The 19,652-nt window shown below is 32.8% G+C and overlaps 2 protein-coding genes across 2 annotated transcripts; both read left to right on the top strand.

Annotated features, from left to right (window-relative positions):
- The first annotated feature begins 5,456 nt into the window (after nt 1-5,456).
- On the top strand, nt 5,457-7,412 carry LOC129309849 (uncharacterized protein At4g14100-like). The gene is made up of 2 exons (XM_054951596.1): nt 5,457-6,028; nt 6,990-7,412. Exons 1-2 carry the CDS (start codon nt 5,560-5,562, stop codon nt 7,136-7,138), a joined length of 618 nt encoding a protein of 205 aa, XP_054807571.1. The 5' UTR covers nt 5,457-5,559; the 3' UTR covers nt 7,139-7,412.
- A 3,837-nt stretch (nt 7,413-11,249) lies between these two features.
- LOC129309063 (ADP-ribosylation factor 1) lies at nt 11,250-18,772 on the top strand. The gene is made up of 9 exons (XM_054950408.1): nt 11,250-11,521; nt 11,599-11,740; nt 11,839-11,877; nt 12,243-12,305; nt 13,036-13,054; nt 14,634-14,745; nt 16,897-16,944; nt 17,115-17,245; nt 18,548-18,772. The coding sequence occupies exons 2-9, from the start codon at nt 11,638-11,640 to the stop codon at nt 18,579-18,581; spliced, it is 549 nt and encodes a 182-aa protein (XP_054806383.1). The 5' UTR covers nt 11,250-11,521; nt 11,599-11,637; the 3' UTR covers nt 18,582-18,772.
- Nucleotides 18,773-19,652: the final 880 nt, after the last annotated feature.

The raw sequence follows: 19,652 nt of genomic DNA on the forward strand, positions 1-19,652 counted from the left end.
CCAGCAGCATATTTAAACCGTGTTTTACTTTGCTCTTATACGTGGAGCAGCATTTGTAAAGTTTGAAATAAATTCATATCTCATGTAAGTTAAAAAGTTGGTAAAGAAAATCAAATATCTTTCTGATATAACAAATGGTCTCCGCTCCCTGACCCTCTTGTCAAGCATGCTTATCTAAAAGCTGATTCTATTCTCCATGTCAAGATCTCTAATTTTCACAGTAATTCATGAGGATGGAACGTAGATCTTTTAAATTATTACCTCCACTCAGATGTAATTAGACAAATTTTACTTGTGCAATCTCCAAACCGTCAAGGTGAAGAAGATGTTCTCATTTAGAGACCCTCCTCAGATGGAAACTACTCCATAAAATCTACTTATAGAGCCATGAATTTTCATAAAGATCAACACCACCATGATATATGGACAAAATTTGGAAGTAGCCTACATATGAAAAAGTAAAATATTTTCTATGAAAAGCTGCCTCAAATCATCTTCAGAGAGCATCCAGGGATGCTCCTCATCAATGTCTATGCCTATTTGGTTGTAACTCTCCTGATTCTTCAATTCATATTTTACGTGATTGTGAAGAAACTAAAAAAGTCTAGAAAAATTTAGTGAATCCTACGAGGCTTAACATCTTCCTCTCCTTTAATGTACAGGATTGGATAGTCTAGAATGCAAAGAATGAAGCAGGAAGTTTAAGAACAAGAAGAACGTCATGGCAGAAACTCTTTGCACAAGCCTGCTAGAATATTTGAAAAGCTAGATGCAGCAAATTATACTCAGCAGATGACATCCCAAACAATGATATTGCTTTCTCCAACACTCAACAGATTAATAATGATTTGAAGCTTCTATCTAAAATCACCTACTTCAGCAACTACAACTCTACAGATGACGGGAAATGGAGTCCACCTAAACCCGAATGGGTTAGACTTGACACCGATGGTTCTATTAACACTAATGGTGCAGCAGCATGTAGAGGCATCCTCAGGGATGAGAAGGAAAATTGGATTAAAGGATATTCCAAGTATCTCGAATATCAATTTAGCACAGCAGCAGAACTTATAGGGATTCTTGAGGGACTAAATCTTTGCTGGAGTGCAAAATTATCAAGAGTCAATATCCACTCTGATTCGATGGAAGCTTTATCACTCATTAATTGTACCTACTCTGACAGACATCTTTATTCTGACACTATCAAGAAGATCAGAGATCTTGTTATGAAAGATTAGATAGTTACTTTTGACCATGTTCATAAAGAAGCAAACAGATGCGTTGATCTTTTAGCTCACCGGCCTTCGCACAAAACCTTTAATATGATAATTTTTGATGTACCACCACATGAGTGTAGAAGCTTTATGGTTTTATGGTTTTAGATATAACTAGATCTTAGTCTATTGCATGGTTTTACCGTAGCCTTGTAATTCAAAAAAAGACCGTGTTTTACTAGAAAATCAATAGCATTATTCCTCCTATGTCTCACACAATTGACATACACTTCCCAGTTGCATTGAAGCATACCTTGGATTCCAAGATGATCCCTTGATCAATATGCTCAACATTACACTTAAACTTTCTAAGATCAACAGCTTCAAATGAATCTGTCTCATGTACCACTTTACAAAATCCTTCATCCCAAAAAGAGCATGCCCAGAGTTCAAATGCAAGGATGTACCTCTCCTCTATTCCGCAACTAAAATGCAACAAGAATTAGCTATTTGAAATTTTGAGGAACCCCCACAGGTACTCTTCTGATCATGATGGGAGAAGGCTCCATCAACATTACATTTCACTCAATTCAAGTTAGGAGGTTGCCATTTATTAAACCTTTTTGGTGTTGTTTTCCTGCCTAATAGTTTCACACTTGCTTTTCTCATGCTCTGAACCATCGCTCTGGTGCTATCATCAATCGTCTTGTTACTAGCTCTGCATTTCTCAAACACAAAAATATTTCTACATCACCATGGCCACTAACATCGCCATGGCCCGGGCTGCTGTCAAATGACAGTAGAATTTATGTCTATTATGGGCAACACGCTGCTGCACATGGTGTAGAGAGGGACAACCGCGGCACACATGGGTGCGTCTCCTTGTTTTTCATGACTTAATGTTTTTCAATAGATTTTAAATCTTTTCACTCCTATAATACATCTCATACTTCCGAAATAATATTTTACTTTGATGAAAAGTTTGATAAATAATTCTTTTAATAATTATAAATTATGAAAATTTGAGATCTTATTTTTATAAATTATAAACTTAGTAATCTTTGTTAGGATTGGCTCTTTAATTATCTTGGATTTGCAAACTTAATTGTGATTAAACATTTGAAGATATTGCAGAAAGCATGAAAGAAACAATATTCTAAGCCTTCTTTAATATTAGACTTTTAAGTTGGGTGCCCATTGTTTTATAAAATGTTCAAGTACATATACAGTAAGTGTAAAGGGTTTTATTTTCATTTTATTAAAAAAGGTATAAAAGGTTTCAACTTATGTTGTTACTTGTTACTTATAAGTTTTCCTTTTATGTTATTTTCTAGTTAACTAAAGGTATAAGTTAACTTTTGATAATACTAAAGATCAAATTGCATCGTTTTTAAAAGTTAAAGAAAAATATTGTATAAAAAATGAGTTTAGGATTTTATACACTTCTAGATTTATAATTTAAGGGCAAATTTACTCATTTATTCATTTTAAATTGTTACTTAGCTTTTTCGATGAAAGTCGATATTCCCCTCCCTTCACCCTAGCCAAATAGATCTTTAGTTCATTTGATTCCATTTCATTGTTTTATTCCATCATAAAATCTCAAACTTAAATACTTAAGGTCATCACATTAAAATGTATCATACTCTTTAATAAAAAAATCAGCATATTCAAATTTGTTTCTAAAATAAATTTATAAATCCATGAGAATTTACACACACACACACTTGATGTCTAATATACATGTGTGTACTATTCAAGTGAAAAAAAAATTCATTGTTAGTATTCCCTTCATTCAAAAATATAAAGTATTTTTAATTAAATTTCATTCTCAATAAAGTAGTTACCCACTTTCAAATTAATCCTATCTTTTCATATTTATCCCTATTAAATACCCTACAATAAATACAAAATTATTATCAATAAGGACACTTTAAAAAAAGAAAATGGTTACACCTCGAAAGACTAAAAATGCCTTACATTTTTAAATATCTAACTTCTCAAAAAATACTTTATATTTTTAAACAAAGGGAGTATCTTTTTTAAATTAAAATATAGTGTTAATATGTAATTTAGATCCTAAATTATAGGTTCATTTGTAATTTAAATCCTAAGTTCATAATTAGTATATTTGGAATTCTAAACAATTAAATTTGGGGCAACCCTATTGCCATCATTAAATTGATCCAATGTGGACCATTGGAAAAGGAGAGAGAGATTTTTTTTAACCATATTTTGCCTAAGTGGCATGCCATATGTGTAGGTAAATATTTTCAAATGGAATGAACAATAAACTTTGCATCTCTCATTCCTTGCCTTTTCTTCCCTCCCCTTTCTCTCTTCCCCCTCCCCCCTTCCACTTCCAATAACTTGAACAAGCTAGCATGAAGCAATAACTTTAACAAATGCAAGCAAAGCAACAAATTCATCAAAAGGGCTCCTGCATTAAGTGGAGAACTTGGAAATTACAATAGCAATGTATCCTAGTTTTGAGAGTAACGAGGTTCTCTTCTACTTAGTCCAAAGAGCAACTTGCATGTTCTTTGGCCTTCAAGTGTCCCAAAACCTAAAACAATATCCATTCTTTGGCCTAACAATTTAAAACAAGCTAGAACAATCAAAACCCAAAATCCATATCTATAAAGTGTTCGCATTTGCTTGGCCAAAAAAAATTCCATTTAGTGTCTACAAGAGATGAAGTGAGCTCAAGGTTGATTAGCCATTACCGGATGTCAGAAGCAAGGAAGGAGATTAAAAGGTGGAAGTTTCAACTATGAGCTACATGCTCTATAGGCACTTTTTTTATTTGAATATAAGGCCACAATAAAACTATACAAGAAGACCAAAAACAAAAAATTAGGTCATGTTAGAAGCCAAAAGACTTTTATAGTCAGCTGATGGTATGTCAAAAAAGGTAATCTTAAAGTGATCTCTTGAAGCCTTGTGGGCTAAAAAATTAGCACACCAATTGGCTTCTCTATAAACATGATCAAAGGTGATCTCTCAGTCCCTTATAGTGAGATTTCTGATGTTCCTGATAGTTGTTGAAAAAGGATGGTTATGATAGAAGTTACTATCAATAAAGGACAAAGCCTTTATAAAATTAGAGTAAACATTCATTTTGGAAATCTTTGCATCCTAGCACATTTGAGTCCTTCCAAAATTCCTATAAGTTCAACTGCTGTGCTAAGTTGATAACCCAAAATTTTGGAGAATCTCTTAATCCAGTTATCTTTGTCATCTCTAATAAGCCGTTCACAAGCAACTACACCATTATGTTTAACTGAGCTGTCCACATCCAGTCTGGCCCACCCCAGATTAGGAGGATTCCATCTAGCTTCATGCCTGGTGTCAATTTTGTTCAAAAGATCAAGTTTGGATTGAAGCTTCATGTCATCGATAATCTAGTGTGTTTTGGAGAAAGCGATGTCATTGTTCAAGGTGGCATCTTCAGATTAAACTTTTTTACATTTAGTTTTTTAAATGTTCCAACAGGCTTAGGCAAAAAGCTTCTTCTAGGGCTATAGACACTTTAAGGAGGAAGAAGATGACTCGACTAGTAAGGTTCTTGTAATGACAGAGTAAGAAGATGATTTGGCTTTAGGCTATTGTTACTCTCCTTAGCCATCAAATCTAAGTGAGGAAATGAAAGGTTAAAGGAGGTAGGTGAGGTTGAGAATGACTGAATGAGCAAATGAAATAGGTGGGGTTGGATCATGTAGACTCAAAATTATCATCTCACCCACATTAGCCATGGTAAAAAAAATAAAGTTATCCTAAATTTAATTATGTAAGATTCAAAATATATCAATTCTTAGTTTAGGGTTCAAATCTTCGAACATTTAATTTAAGGAATAAATTACATATTAACCGTAAAATATAATAAATAATATAATTACTTTAATAATAAATAGTTAATACATTTTTGTATAAAAATGTATATTTTAAATCAAGTGATTATAATTAATTATATTTTGATTGTAATGTAATAAACTAATAATAAAACTATTAAAACTAATATAAATTATATCAATATCTGGCCGGAAAAATGATCACCAATATTATAAATATAAAATATAAGAAATCCCAAGAGATCGAAAATAATTATAAGAAACATAAAAGGTAACTTGAAAAATATTTTTAAAATTCTGTGATGGAGGCTAACGAACGAAAGAAAGAAAGAAAGAAAAAAGTTGGCTTGTACGGGTAGACATTTGTGATCCAGAATCAAGCCAGGTGGCAGATGAACTAGCTAAAGAACTCATCTGAAGGAATTGCTCGCTGAAAAGATAGAACTTCGCATAAAATTACAGAAAAACCAGACCCGGTGCTCTTCCACGGAAACATGAAATTGAACCTCAAATCGCTGTGCTTAATCTCTCTGATATTCTTGCTCATAAGCAGCCCAGCACGTTCATCATCAACCCCAACTCCGAGGCCTTGGCCGGACCAATTCCACGCGCTTCTGTACATGAACCTTAGCGACACGCGCCTTCAACTCAGTGACCTCTGGTACGACTGGCCCAAGGGTCGGAACGTCAACATTTTCCGGAGGCAGCTGGCCGGCGACATCCTGTACGACGTCGAGTGGGACAACGGCACGTCGTATTACTTCACGCTGGGGCCAAACCCTACGTGCAGGGTGACGGAGTTCGAGGTTGGGATTCCGAGGCCAGATTTTCTGGACAACGCTAATTACCTTGGAACTCAGGTCACCGACGGCTTCCTCTGCCACGTTTGGGAGAAGGTCGACTTCATTTGGTACTACGAGGATGTTCTTACCAGAAAGCCCGTTCGATGGGACTTCTACGACGGTATCATTCTAAATTCCAAGTTTCCAATTTCACACAAGTTCTTCTGTTTTTTTTTTTTTTTGGGCAAAGTTTAAACACCAGAATGGATCGCACTCTCTCATTCTTTGTGATTGGGGGAATACAGAAGGAAAAGGAAATCATGAGGAGGCTATAATATGATGATTATCTGTAAACGACACGTTTGAAGAGAATTTAAGCTCACATTTGCATCAATACATTTTCAGTCTACTATAGGCCAAGACTGATTTTCTTAGGACTGTTCTGTGTTTCGTGTGAGGCTTTTACTTTTTAGTGTCTTTGTGGTCTTGTTGCTAGGCTGGCGTTTTGTGTTGAAACTTGGTTTGTTGCGTTGGCATATTTGCATTTTCTCCTTGCCATGGAAACCGGGTCGACCGCCTAGTTAAACAAGTAAACTATTAAATCAGTATATCTTCATTGATTTCATAAAATATTTTGTTTATAATTAATTTAATCATAATTTAATTATAATTTTAATCATTAACTCTCGAAACGTATTTTAACTGCTTTAATAAATTATCCAAATTTCAGTGTTTCTTTTTGTTAAATGAGAGACCCAAGATGACATTTGCATATTCGGTCTCTTATTGGTATATGACATTACTTTAGTGTCTTTCGTGATTTATAGTTGCTATTGAACCTTCCTGTCCAAGATGATACCGTACGGACTCTAACTAGCCACGTAAATTTGTTTGGAATTTTTTTTTTGTATTTTCTGCATTTACGCAGATTAAAATATAAAATTTTGTACTTAAGAGTTAAGAGGCTATATAGACAGCCTTTTCTAATAATTATACTAAAACATATGCGTTGTTTTCTGTGTTCATTTTGCAACCAAGAATGTTGTTTTTGTTTTTTGTAGAGATAATTTTATTTGCAGAATAAAATTTAAAAAGTAATATGGATTCTAAGATTCTAATAAGTAATAGATGTGATTTTGCAGGAATATCGTCACACGTCATAACCTATGAGGAAGGTGCGGTTTTGCCAGATTCAGTTACCCAAGCGCCTGCGCATTGCTTCAACCAGGTCAAGCACAAGCCCACCGTAAGCTGGTTCAATAAGTTTCGCCGCCGTAATATTGATACTTAAATTGTGTGTGTTGATGTGGAAATTTTTCCCCCCTTGACCAGAACTTATTTACGTTAAGCAGACATATTTTTCAGTATATTGTATACAGATTAAGGGTGGTAAATCATGTGAAACGGACGCCGTAACAGACGCTAGAATCCATAGTCAAATGATGTTCAATTGCTCATAGAAACCAAACGACTTGGACTAACCTGAATCTACCAGCCATATGTCAGAGCTGTTAGGTTACACCTTCGTAATAATTTTATGGATCAGAGTAGAGATTTACCTTCAATGTTTCTTTTCAGGTGCATTTCTTGTCATAAAATATTTTTAATTTTATCGTCTTTGAACAGGATGTTAACCTTTAATCCCAAACTTCATCTCTTATGAAGTTTATCAACTTCATCATCTATCTTTAAACTAAAACCCCAACTAAGTTATTATTCTAAGTTTATCACCTCCAACATAACCTAAACTTCATCGTCTTTCTTTATCAATGTAACAACCCTTGAATAATTTAATTGACAACAATCCCTTATACCCCTCGAAATTAACAGAGGTTTAACAAGAAATTAACAGAGTTTTGAGAAGAAATTAACAACAATCCCTTGCCCCAAGGCTAGAGAAATTCTTGTTAGAACCAAAATCAGCAACTGTATCATACAGGGTTAGTCAACCTATGCCAATTGAACCCCTCAAACCCCTTCAATCGAACCAAGGTAAAAAAAAAAAAAAAAGATGCCCACAAGCCTGTGCTTTGGTTCGGCTCTCACAATCTAGAAATTTTCAACGGTTCGACTTTCATGTCTTGACATATTCTTACACAATGAATTTTTAACAAAGTTTGAACGAAGAGCCAGACCATTTTAGAAAAAAATAACAAATACTATTAGAAAAAGGGAAAATTTTAGTGAGGAATTCTTGATTAAAGATAATGAAAAAGAGGCCCTTGAATTTTTAAAATTTTACTAAAGGACCTGTATGCATTTTCATTTGAATTTGTGATAGAAATGATAAAATTACCCTCATTTAAATGAACAATATAAATGACTTATTCGTTTTCATATTATATATTGTTCGTTTTCTTATTTTACTTATTTATAGTCTTACTTTTATTTAATTTTATTCTAAGGTCATAAACAAGTGAAGTAAGAAAACGAACAACATTTCATAAATAAATGAACAATATATAGTGTGAGAACGAATAAGTTATTTTATTATGAAACTAACATTTAAAATAAAATTAAGTGAAACTAAAGCTATAAACAAATAAAAAAAATAAAACAAACAATACCCCTTAAATAAATGAACAACATACAATATGGAACAACAAGTCGTTTGTATTATTCATTTAAACAAGGATAATTTTATCATTTCTTTCATAAATTATATTGAAAATCCATACAAATCCTTCAATGAAATTTCAAAAATTCAGGATCCGCTTTTTTATTATCTCTTGTCAAGGGTCTCTCATTGAAATTTTTTCCTAGAAACATCACAAGGGGCAAAATCAAAGAGCATAACTCGAGGGGAAATACACAATGCATTAATCATGGATATGAAGAAGGCAAAGGTGCTCCTAGCCGTAGCGAACTGATGCAATTTTCCTTAATGATTGTTTTGCCCTTTATCTTTCCTTTCTCAATGTTACATTTTATATTTTATATTTCTCCATATTTTCAAGTACTTTGATTCTTGTATAATTTAATTCAACTATTTAATCTAAAATAATTTTTGGGATCACATTGTTTTCGTCTTCCATATGAAATAAATATTTTGGTTTAACCATGATTGATTCTTACAATTAAGAATTGTCAGTTAGTTGAGTTAATTGAAATTAATGATCGATGTTATTACATAGCAACCTAGCTGGATAGTTCATGGTCAAAATTCTTGATTTAACAATCAACACAATCAAACCTTAATGATAGGGTAAGACTATACCAATTTGAAAAATGTTGGGGCAAAATTGTGCTAGAAAATATTTTAGAATATGTAGTGTGTCTAGCTGAAAACATTGAAAGCAGATTCATACTTTAATTTTATTTTTACTCCTTATTTATAAGGCATTTTTATCATTTTTTATATTTATTTTTACCTTTTTGCTTTTAATAAATGCTTGTCTTTATTAAAAGTAGAGATAAAAAAATTAATAAAATTTATAACAGAGCTAATGAAGTTTAATTTTTTTAATTTTAATAAAATATACTGAAAGTGATTTATAAATAATAATAGAGAAAATATTGTTGAATGGAAAGAGTAATATTTTTCTTTCATGTAACTTTTTATTCTATAATCATTCAACAATGTAAAAGGGCAAAATTAAAGAAAGTAATTAATAATATACTTTTTTTTATATATAAAGTGACTCATGAAAAAAATCATGAATTCTTTCAACAATATGACTTAGATATAGGATTGAAGGAAGTATACTTCGTAGAAGGAACTGTGAAACGAGAAATGGGGGGAAGAATTTTACTCCCAACCACGATTGGTTGATGATTATTCAGGTTCTAAAAAATTAAAACTCATTGCTATCACTAAAGTCTGTAAAAACTACTTGTTTAATTTTCACCAACCAAAATTACGTATTAAAAGCTCGGAGGCAGACAGAGTTCAGAAACAAAAGCTAACAGAACAAGTAAAAACCAGAAACAGAAAACAACTGAAACAACAAAGCGAAATATTTAATTCCTGCACGATCTGCCTCCAAAACAAGCTGGTCCAAAGAAAAATAAGATCCATGAGATTGTAGATTCTCTGAATCCTGGGGAAGAATACGAGCTTGAGCAGGTGGTGGGGCTTAAAACCCAACCATCTGGTTCCATTTCCTTTGAATTAATGGTCCAGGCCAGCCCCGTTCTTGTTTAAATTATAACAAAATAAAAGAAAATAGAAATAAGAATACAGTTATTCACTTTCTTTTTCGAAAATGATTTATTGTTTAACAAATATTGCAAATGAATCATAAATATTATAGGATGCTTTACACGCTTCCATACTTCCCTTGCAGGAGGCTGATATTCCAACCTGCCCAGTATACCCCTTCTTCATTTTAAGTTTTTTTTCCCCTCCAAATTTTTTTTTTGTCTTTTGCATATTTTAAGACAATATTAAATATTTTTTAATTTCCATAAAAAATTGTTAAAAAGAATGATAAATAAATACTGCAAAATGGAATAATTACTTTAAAGTTTTTATTAACTAATTTGACATTTTTTTTGCATTTTGACCCTCAATAAAACAATAAAATGCATCATTGTTAAAATCTAATTGGTTAATAATGAAAGTAAAATTGTTAATATAAAAAGCATAATTTTTAATAATGAAAGTAAATTGTTAATGTAAAAATTTTAATTGTTAATTTAGTTATGCAATTAAAAGGTAAACTTTTTTGTTAACAATTTCAACTTAATGATTAACAATTTCAGTTTAGCTATTCAAAACAAAGCTAACCATAAATTCAATTAAGCCAAACAACAACAACTACATTTCTTATATTAACAACTTATTTTTGTCATTAATAACTTTGATTTAAATTTTAACACCTGTACTTTTTATTATTTGTAGATGGTTAGAAATATAATTTCATAAAAGAATTTATAATATTACCTAAGAATTTTAGAGTAATTATCTCATTTCATGGTCATGCTACTATTTTATCATTTGTTTGTTTTTCATTTTTCTATTTTTCAATTATATTCTTGTTTTTAATTAATAATTTTTAAAGTCCAAAAAATATTAGTTATTAAAATAAAATTAAGAACACATAAAAAAATTAAAAAATATGACACATTAATTATATTTCTTACACTTTTATTATTGTTCTGTTATTGATTTCTACATTTTTTTAATATTTTAAGTTTCAACATTTCTTTTTTTTTTTAATATTTTTGTTTTGCATGAAGGGACCAAAAATATTGACAAATAAAAATATGAGAACTTAAAATATTAAAAAAATATAAAAATTAATAATAAAATACGACTAAAATGTATAAATCTGAAGTTATGTTTTCTCAATCGAAATCAATACTCTATTAATGTTAATACTAAAAATATATATGAAAGACACGAAGGAATTCAGGAAAAATAGTTGAAAGGAGATGTCCCCTGTGCTTGAGTCGTGGTCCTCGTCACTGTGTAGTTTCCCATTCCATTTTTTATTCGATTTTCTGATTTTCTGAGAGAGCAGGGTCGTCACCCGTCTCTTGGACGCAGACCCAAATCCTTCTCTGGCTTTCTATCCCTCTCCTCTGGAGTGCTTCTGCTTTCGAAATTCAATAGCAGGCGCTCCCGTCTTTCTCAGGCTCGCAAACGCATGCTTTTGAAGAGCACTTCAGTCTCACTCTGACATTGACATTGGCATTCATTCCTACCCGTGGTCTTGCGGGGAGCTTCGTGGTCCTGCTTTGAGATCTGATCTTGGTTTTTCTCGTAAATCAGAGTTTCTTCTTCTGATTTGACTACTATTGGTGCAGTAAGTGCGCTCTGCTAGTCCTTCTCGGCGCAATCAGAACATGGGTTTAGTGTTTACCAGATTGTTTTCTTCCCTCTTCGGTAACAAGGAAGCCAGAATCCTTGTTCTTGGCCTCGACAATGCAGGAAAAACCACAATTCTCTGTATGCATCCGAACTCTCTGCTTACCCTGATCAAACCTTTGTGTGTCCGTTTCTAGGATGTTAACGTTTTCTTGGTTATTGCTGCCATACCTTTTCAGATCGGCTTCAAATGGGTGAAGTTGTCTCCACAATACCAAGTTGGTACTCTTTCTCGTTTTAAGATTATCAGAATCTAACCTTCTACATTCTCTTTGTTTCATGGTTTGTTTTTATTTCTGATCTGCTGTAGTTTTAACTTCTGTGGTTTTGGTCTCCGTTGGATCTTCTTGGAAATCATTTTGTGAAAAGCAAATCATTCTGTTGGGTATATTGTGTAATTATATTTTGTTCTTCATATGTCACGGTTCGAGATATAAGAATAATTCTGAATTCTTGGTGTAACTTTATTTGGATGTGTGCACTGCAAACTGCATACTTGATGTGTTTCCAGCACTGACGTTGTTTATGCTCTTTGATATTTCCTTTTTGGTAAACGACTAATTGATTTAATTATTGGATGCAGCAATTGGATTTAACGTTGAAACAGTGCAATATAACAACATTAAATTTCAAGTTTGGGATTTAGGTAAGCACTTGAATTTCCAAGACCAAGATCTGTGTGTAATCGGTCATGGCATCTAATTTCATTGCATTTGTCATGCGACACAGATTTAAAATAAAAGAGATAATCATATATTATTGGTTGATAATGGAAAATATTATTGCGTTGACATCTTTACATCGTTCAACCAGTGATTTATCAATTAGTACATGCTCACATATGTATCTTACACATTAAATGATTGTTTGACAAAATAAACTTAAATGGTTGTCTTGCTCCTAAATTGGCATCTCAATGAGATTTCCTGGTATTTCTATACCTGATGGACTATATTTCATCTGCATGACATTTCTCTGTATATGCTTAATTCAAGCAAGCACGAAAGGACCTATGTTCTATGCAAAGTCTCATCTATTTTTAAATTATAACTCACAAGTTAGCACCCAATATAGTGGGAAGATGGCATGATTTTGTTCTCTTTCTATGTGTGCACATGTACTGGCACCTGTGAATGATAAAGGATTCATTTTGACATATTTATGTCTTGTTTCATATTGATCCTTTAGGATTTTCTTGCATCTATGTATTGAAGGAAATAAACTCCCTCTCCAATAGCCAATTTTGCTTTTGTACTTTCATTAGTTATATATTATTGTTCCCAACCTGTGAACTTGTAATTGCTGGGGATGTAACATGTTTTAATCAAATAGTTATTTCAGTTTCTTATTCTGATAGTATATCTTTGTTGAAACAGGTGGGCAAACAAGTATCAGGTAACATATGGTTTTAGATTTGTTTCAATTTACTGATTTAAGATGTGGTTTTCTTTTCATATCCCTGCTTCTTCTTCTTTTTTCTTGACCCTTTCTTTTATAGGGTAATAATTTGTGAACTTCGAGATTTGTTTCCACCCTATGCTAATGTGATCTTTTTTATTTTTTCATTTTATGTACTATGATCATGCCCAACTGACAGATTGTTGTGAGTTAGCATGTGACGTTATTTTAGAGGATTTTACAATTTATTCACATTCATTGCTATGGTATGAAACAATATACCATGCAATTTCTTTGATTGAGACAAAAGACTTGAGTAGCTGTAAGGTTGTTCTCAGTCGCTAGTCAATACAAGAAGTGAACAATTTTAGGAAGAATTAGGTTTTTACTTAGTAGTCAACGTAATGAAGCATATTACTTATAAGATGCTTAGGCCTACTATATGTTTTTACCTAGCAGTAACATGAAAATAGAAAAAAAGATCATGCATCAATCTATTATGTGGTTGGCTCCAGTATTGTCATTCCTTCAGTATATGAGTTGCATGTATCTAAATGATGTTGTCATTATCTGATTACTGAACTGAGGCTCATTCTTTTGTAATAGATTTGATGAATCCTTATGCAGCAGTAAACATTTATGCTTCCTGCAATGTAAATATATAAAAATGAAAGATAAATGAAGAAAAGCAATTCAAAATGGAAGGAATGGTAGGTTATGGTCACTGTTGTTAACTTAATTAATACTAGGGTAAATTACATCCAATTTCCCAAAGTTGTATAAAACCTGTACTTTCACCCTCTATAGTTTCAAATATTATGCTAATTTCCTTTACTTTGAGTTTTCTCTATTGGCCCATCTGAATGTGGTGAAGCATCAGTTTTTGCATTTTGATGATCAGAGACAATGTGAGTCAAGATTGAGGTGGATAATCTTTCTAGAGATGCACTGAACCAACCACCATTTCACAGCCCTTGGACATAGTTTTGATGAAAGGAAGCCAAATTAAATTGTTTTTTATAACTATAATGGACCAATTATGAAATTGCAAATTATAGGGGCCATATTAGAAATTAAGTAACAGCCCACGCTTCCTCCAGTGTTTCAGGGATGCAGGCTAGAGTAATTTGGACATTTTGGAAGATGTATAAGGTCTGTTAATAATCTTATTAAGATAAGGCAGATTAAAATCCTGAAACTAGAGGAGTGCAGATAGAAATTTCTGCACAAGGCAAATGTAATTTACTCTCAAGATTATATATATGAACAAGAAAGAGGAAGCAGCTTTGGTTTTACCAGTTAATCCCAGACATTTATTATTTCGTTGAAATTGTGGACGCACTCTTTTTGAAATTACAGTAGCAGAAAATTTAGAAAAAAAGCATACGATTAAGACTGAACATCATCTTACTCTGCTCTATGGATTTAGGATACGAATGGTTTAATAAGATGGTAGAGAAAAATTATCTGGCATGCATTTATATGTAGTCTCTTATTCTTGAACACTTGCTTGTTGAAAATGAACTTTCGATTGATTTCATGAGTGTTACAACTTGTTTTGATTTTCATTGCATAGGCCATATTGGAGGTGCTACTTTCCAAATACTCAAGCAATAATCTATGTTGTAGATTCAAGTGACACTGACAGACTGGTGATTGCCAAAGAAGAATTTCATGCAATTCTTGAGGTATGCTGTTCCTGGTTTACGTTTCACAATGCAATATAGTTATATGATGTCAACTCTCATCATTCTATCTTCTTATTCGTATTTAGTGTTAATAGGTACAAGAATTAAGGAGGATTTGTAGGTCAAGGAAATAGTTGCTCGTTGTGCACTGAAGTGGATGTCTTTATGTGCTTATAATATTAGCATTGAAGGCACTGAAATTTCTTTATTCCAAAACAGATGCTAAGAGATTTAACTAATCATCCTTACCGTCAAAGGAAATAAACATGAAAAGTTTCAGAAAACATGAAATATAAAAGGAAACTAATAGGGATTGGGCGGAATGGAGTGCCTACCACATCAAGTAGTGTGGACTATTTAGTGTGGGTTCTTAAGGAAAATGGTTTTTACTCTTTGAGACAGTGCAAGAAGCTGGAGTGAAATGTAGAGCTAAGACATAAGCTTTTAGAGGGTAGTGCTATATTCGTGACTTGGTGGTTACTACGGGACATCTAAATTTCATATCGAGTAGTGTTTCAGTGTTTAGTGTGGTACTTAATGAGAGTAGTTCACTTTCCTTGAAAATGTGTTTTTAGGGGTGGTTCCCTATGCCTAAATCTCACTACTTTTGGTAAACAGATTAATTTCAAGTTGAGTTTTGTTCTCATTGGTTATAATCGTTTACTAGTCTCCTCTTTTTGCCTTGATTTCCAGTGTGCTGGTTTGCCATGTATTGTACAACACATGTACTTGGCGCAGCCAGCCTTATTGCAATAGTCACACCATTCTTTTCCACCCTTCTGTTTGAAATCAGGAGTGAAAATGCTTCTAATGACCAAGGTGGAAGCTTCAGTCATAACTCATTGGTTGAGTATTTGAATCTCATCAGTCAGTTGTCACCTGCTCTCCTCCCATTTGACCTCATAAAACACTTCTAGAAAGGGAAGGGGTTTGGTAGGCATAATTCTTCCTAGAACAGCTCAAAGACGGGATTTGGACCTAAAAGGAGTCCTTCACAGAATTCAAAAGTTTCCTTTTGTGATCTTGCAGATTACAGAGGTTTTGCCTATCTCAGTTGTCATGGATTACACCATCCCAGACACGATCATATTATTTTTGGCAAACCATACCATGCCCTTAGGCATGTGGCACCTGGTGGGGGAGCATTTCTTGTGATATACTCTTTCTTTACACCGCCATAGATGAACATCAAGGCACATGGTGATCAAGGTATAATTGTGAACATTTAAACAACGTCCAGTAATCATTGGGGGAATTTCCAGTGCTCACAGATGTCATGTTTTTATGGTGTTTGGCTACTCTTATGGAGCCAAAAGTAACCATGGTGATTGTTTCATGCCTTTGAGGGCTGTAAATACCATTAAAAATTTCATTGTTAACCTAAATACGAAATCTATGATTTCTACTAGTCATTTAATCATTTAAATTTGAAGTGTTGGAGAGATTACTGATAAAGATTTCAGTAGAGCATTATGTGGTATGGTGTGTATCTTGGGGGGTGGGGGAGTGATATTGAGAGTGGAAGACATGCATGTTAGATTAACGCTTAGAATGAGTAATTTCAAGCAATAATAACAACATTTTTTTAATAAACAACTATTGTATTATACATCTAAGCTTGGAGGAGGTTTAAAATTGCTTACATTATAGCCTTATAGCAGTATTTCCCCTTGGAATTAGTGTTATTGCCTTGCTTATTGCTTTTATTTATTATTTCTTATCATTAGCAGCTATCATGAAGGTGTGGTCATTCTAACTTGAAAGACTATCGAGTAAATAACAGTACTGGATGAGTAATTTCGTCTTGGCATATTAAGTGAGTGCTATAATGCTTCATTTGTATCTGAGAAATGCTATACAAGTGCACAATAACATTCACCCCACTGGTTTGATCTTTAAGTTAATGTAAATGTAGATTCATGTATTATTATTATTATTATCATTATCATTATCATTATTATTTTAGTGGATACTCTGTCTGCAGACACGATAGTGGATTATAATGCTTATATTGGAATTGATTTATTATTTTTTCTGGCATTCTTTCCTGCTAGTCTACATGACTGGTTAGGTTGCTTGTGGTTGCATTTTGCAAGCTTATAAATGTATGCAATAATAATAACGTGTACTTTCTTGGGTCATTTTTCTCAGGAGGAAGAACTAAAAGGTGCAGTTGTTCTCATTTTTGCAAACAAACAGGTCTGAACTTGATCTTGATCTTGGCTTTTACAATTCTGCTATCCAAGGAACAAATATAGAGAACATTTAAATGAGTTAGGAAGCTGATAATGTTGGTGAAAGTGTTTGCTTTGTTAAAAAATATATTTCTATTAAATTATTATTTTTTGAGATTTTCTCTCCCTGTACAGGACCTTCCTGGTGCCCTTGATGCTGCTGCAGTGACTGAAGCTTTAGAATTACACAAGATCAAAAACCGCCAATGGTCTATTTTTAAAGCTTCTGCCATGAAAGGTGAAGGGCTTTTTGAGGGCCTTGATTGGTAAGTCAAATAAACTTAAGTAATAATACATCTGTTTTTGATCTGTCTCCGAAAAAATAATATCTGTTTTGATTCCTTTTATTTTTTTTTACCAATAATGATCTTTAACTTGCTTAACAACCACTTGTTTTGTATCTGTAACTTACAAATTGTTAAGATATTGTCTATCAGTCTCTGAGTCCTAAGAGTTGAATATGGAATCAGAATGAAACAGATGCCTACGTGTTATACCACCTAATTGAAAGTACTGTAGAATCTTGAAGGAGTATTCAAATTATAATTTGCATATAGATGAAACTAATGGTTTATGGATAACTGATACATTGACATAAAATGTGGGGGCAAGTTTACCTTCTTCACAAGAAGCATATCAAATGAAAGTAGTTTGTCCTAAATGAGAGATGAGAGGAGTAACTAAGTACCATTAGATCACAAATTAATGGTTGAAATAAAGTAAAAAAAATTGTCATAAATGTGCCATAAAAACCAAAATATTGTTTGGTTTTTCTAATTATCTTAACTATTCATTTGTAATCTAGTAATGAGTAGTTACCCTTCTCACCTATCACCTAAGGTCACTCTTTATGAGTTGAAAGGCTTAGAAGGCTTACCCGTACTGCACAAATATAGTTCATTAAATGTTCCTTCATGCTTTTGTTATTTGAAATTTTGCTAATGCAGCGGGATTATTTGCATCATTGGTATATGACTTAAAATTGTACAAAACACTTCTTTTGAACCTTGGATAGGAAAAAAAATATTGAATTTCGCTTAAATCAACCACAAGAATTCACATGAAGATTACATGTCCTCATATATCTACATTCCTATCCTATTCCAAGTTGACGCCTATCGACAAAGATTGCCGAGGCAATAAGGCAGTCTGTTACAGTTCATTTAACTTAGTTTTAAGTAGTTCAAAAATAAAAGGGGTTTTATATTACAGTTCATGCGCCAATTTTGTATTTAAACCTTAGGTCATGGAGGTAAAAATGTGGTTTCCCCAAAAATTTGAAGCCTCCTCATTTCCCCACCCTGTGCGCATGGCTTTGTACTTAGGATGTCATATACTGGGAGTGAACGTTATGGTGGTTTGTTGAATTTTATTTAAGGACGTTAAAAAAAAAAAAAACTTGTTTTTAAGATAATTGGAGATATCAATTTGAAGAAAAATATGGCAATGACTGTATTTGCTTTATTTATTTCTCTATTTTTTCCACTCTTTTGCCTTTTTTTTTCCTCTTGTGGTTTTGGCTAGTTTATATTGTGCAGTGTTAATGTATGAGCTTCTTGTCTGCGTAGGTTGAGTAATACACTAAAAGCTGGAGGCGGCTAAGCTTCAAAGGACTTGAGAATTAAAGAAAAGGTTGACCTATGTACTCGGTATGACTTTCACATGAATATTTCATAATCGATTTCTTGACAATGCGATTTCCATTCATTACTCATATACATGTATTTATTCTCTTTCCTATTTTGTTTACTTGTGGTAAAGATTTGGACATTGGTCAATGTCTTTTTCTTTTCTGGGCGTCTTAACAATTTTTTTTTTCCCTTCCTGATATGCGTAGTCGTATCTCATTGTCATCATTTGTGATTCTTCATTAAATTTCGTGTGGCATTTGCCATATCATGCCCAAAGATCAACCCGACAAACCTGTATTTTCTATTCAATCTATTGTTAAGGAAAAACTTGAAGGCAAACTCGGCGTATACTGTATAGCTATTAAAACATGAAGTTCACTGAGCATAATAAATATAGAAGTAATATTATGACTGGATATCGTGCATTCGTGCCTCCTGTACTTGGATTTAGAATCTTAAATTCTATTTCGTGTCAACTAATGTAAGATCATTACTCCCTTCGTCCTAAAAATATAAACTAGTTGAGGGGTTTGATTTCGTCCTAAATATGAGATTTCAATTTTCTTGTCTCTCGTGTTGCTTTGCTTTTTTTTTTTTTTTTAAATTTGGGGGCAGATCACCCTTGTAGTAGATATTTGTATGATGTTTATACTTCAATGTCAATCATTTTTTTCTTTGCCAGAAAAAGAGCCAATTTTATTAATAAAAAAACAATTACAAACACTAATAGTGGAAGCCAAAAAAACCCTCAAAAAACCTACATATACAACCTAACACACCAAAGCATTAAAAAAAAAAAGTTCTACAAAATAAAAAAGCAACCAAGAAAAACAATTATCGAACATAAAAAAAAAACTTTTAACATCACCTGCAAGAAAATCTGTAGCTTTATTCCCATCCTTACAAATAAGAGACAAACAATAATTCTTCACAAAAGACCATAAACAACAAATATCATTAATAATGCCAGTATTTTTCCAGTCATAAGCAAAGCTTCTATAATCAAAACTGAAGAACCCATCACCTTTTCATTTATACTTGT

This window comes from Prosopis cineraria, unplaced genomic scaffold, assembly GCF_029017545.1.
Source record: "Prosopis cineraria cultivar Desert tree isolate PC_DT_omini unplaced genomic scaffold, ASM2901754v1 PC4, whole genome shotgun sequence".
NCBI lineage: Eukaryota > Viridiplantae > Streptophyta > Magnoliopsida > Fabales > Fabaceae > Prosopis > Prosopis cineraria.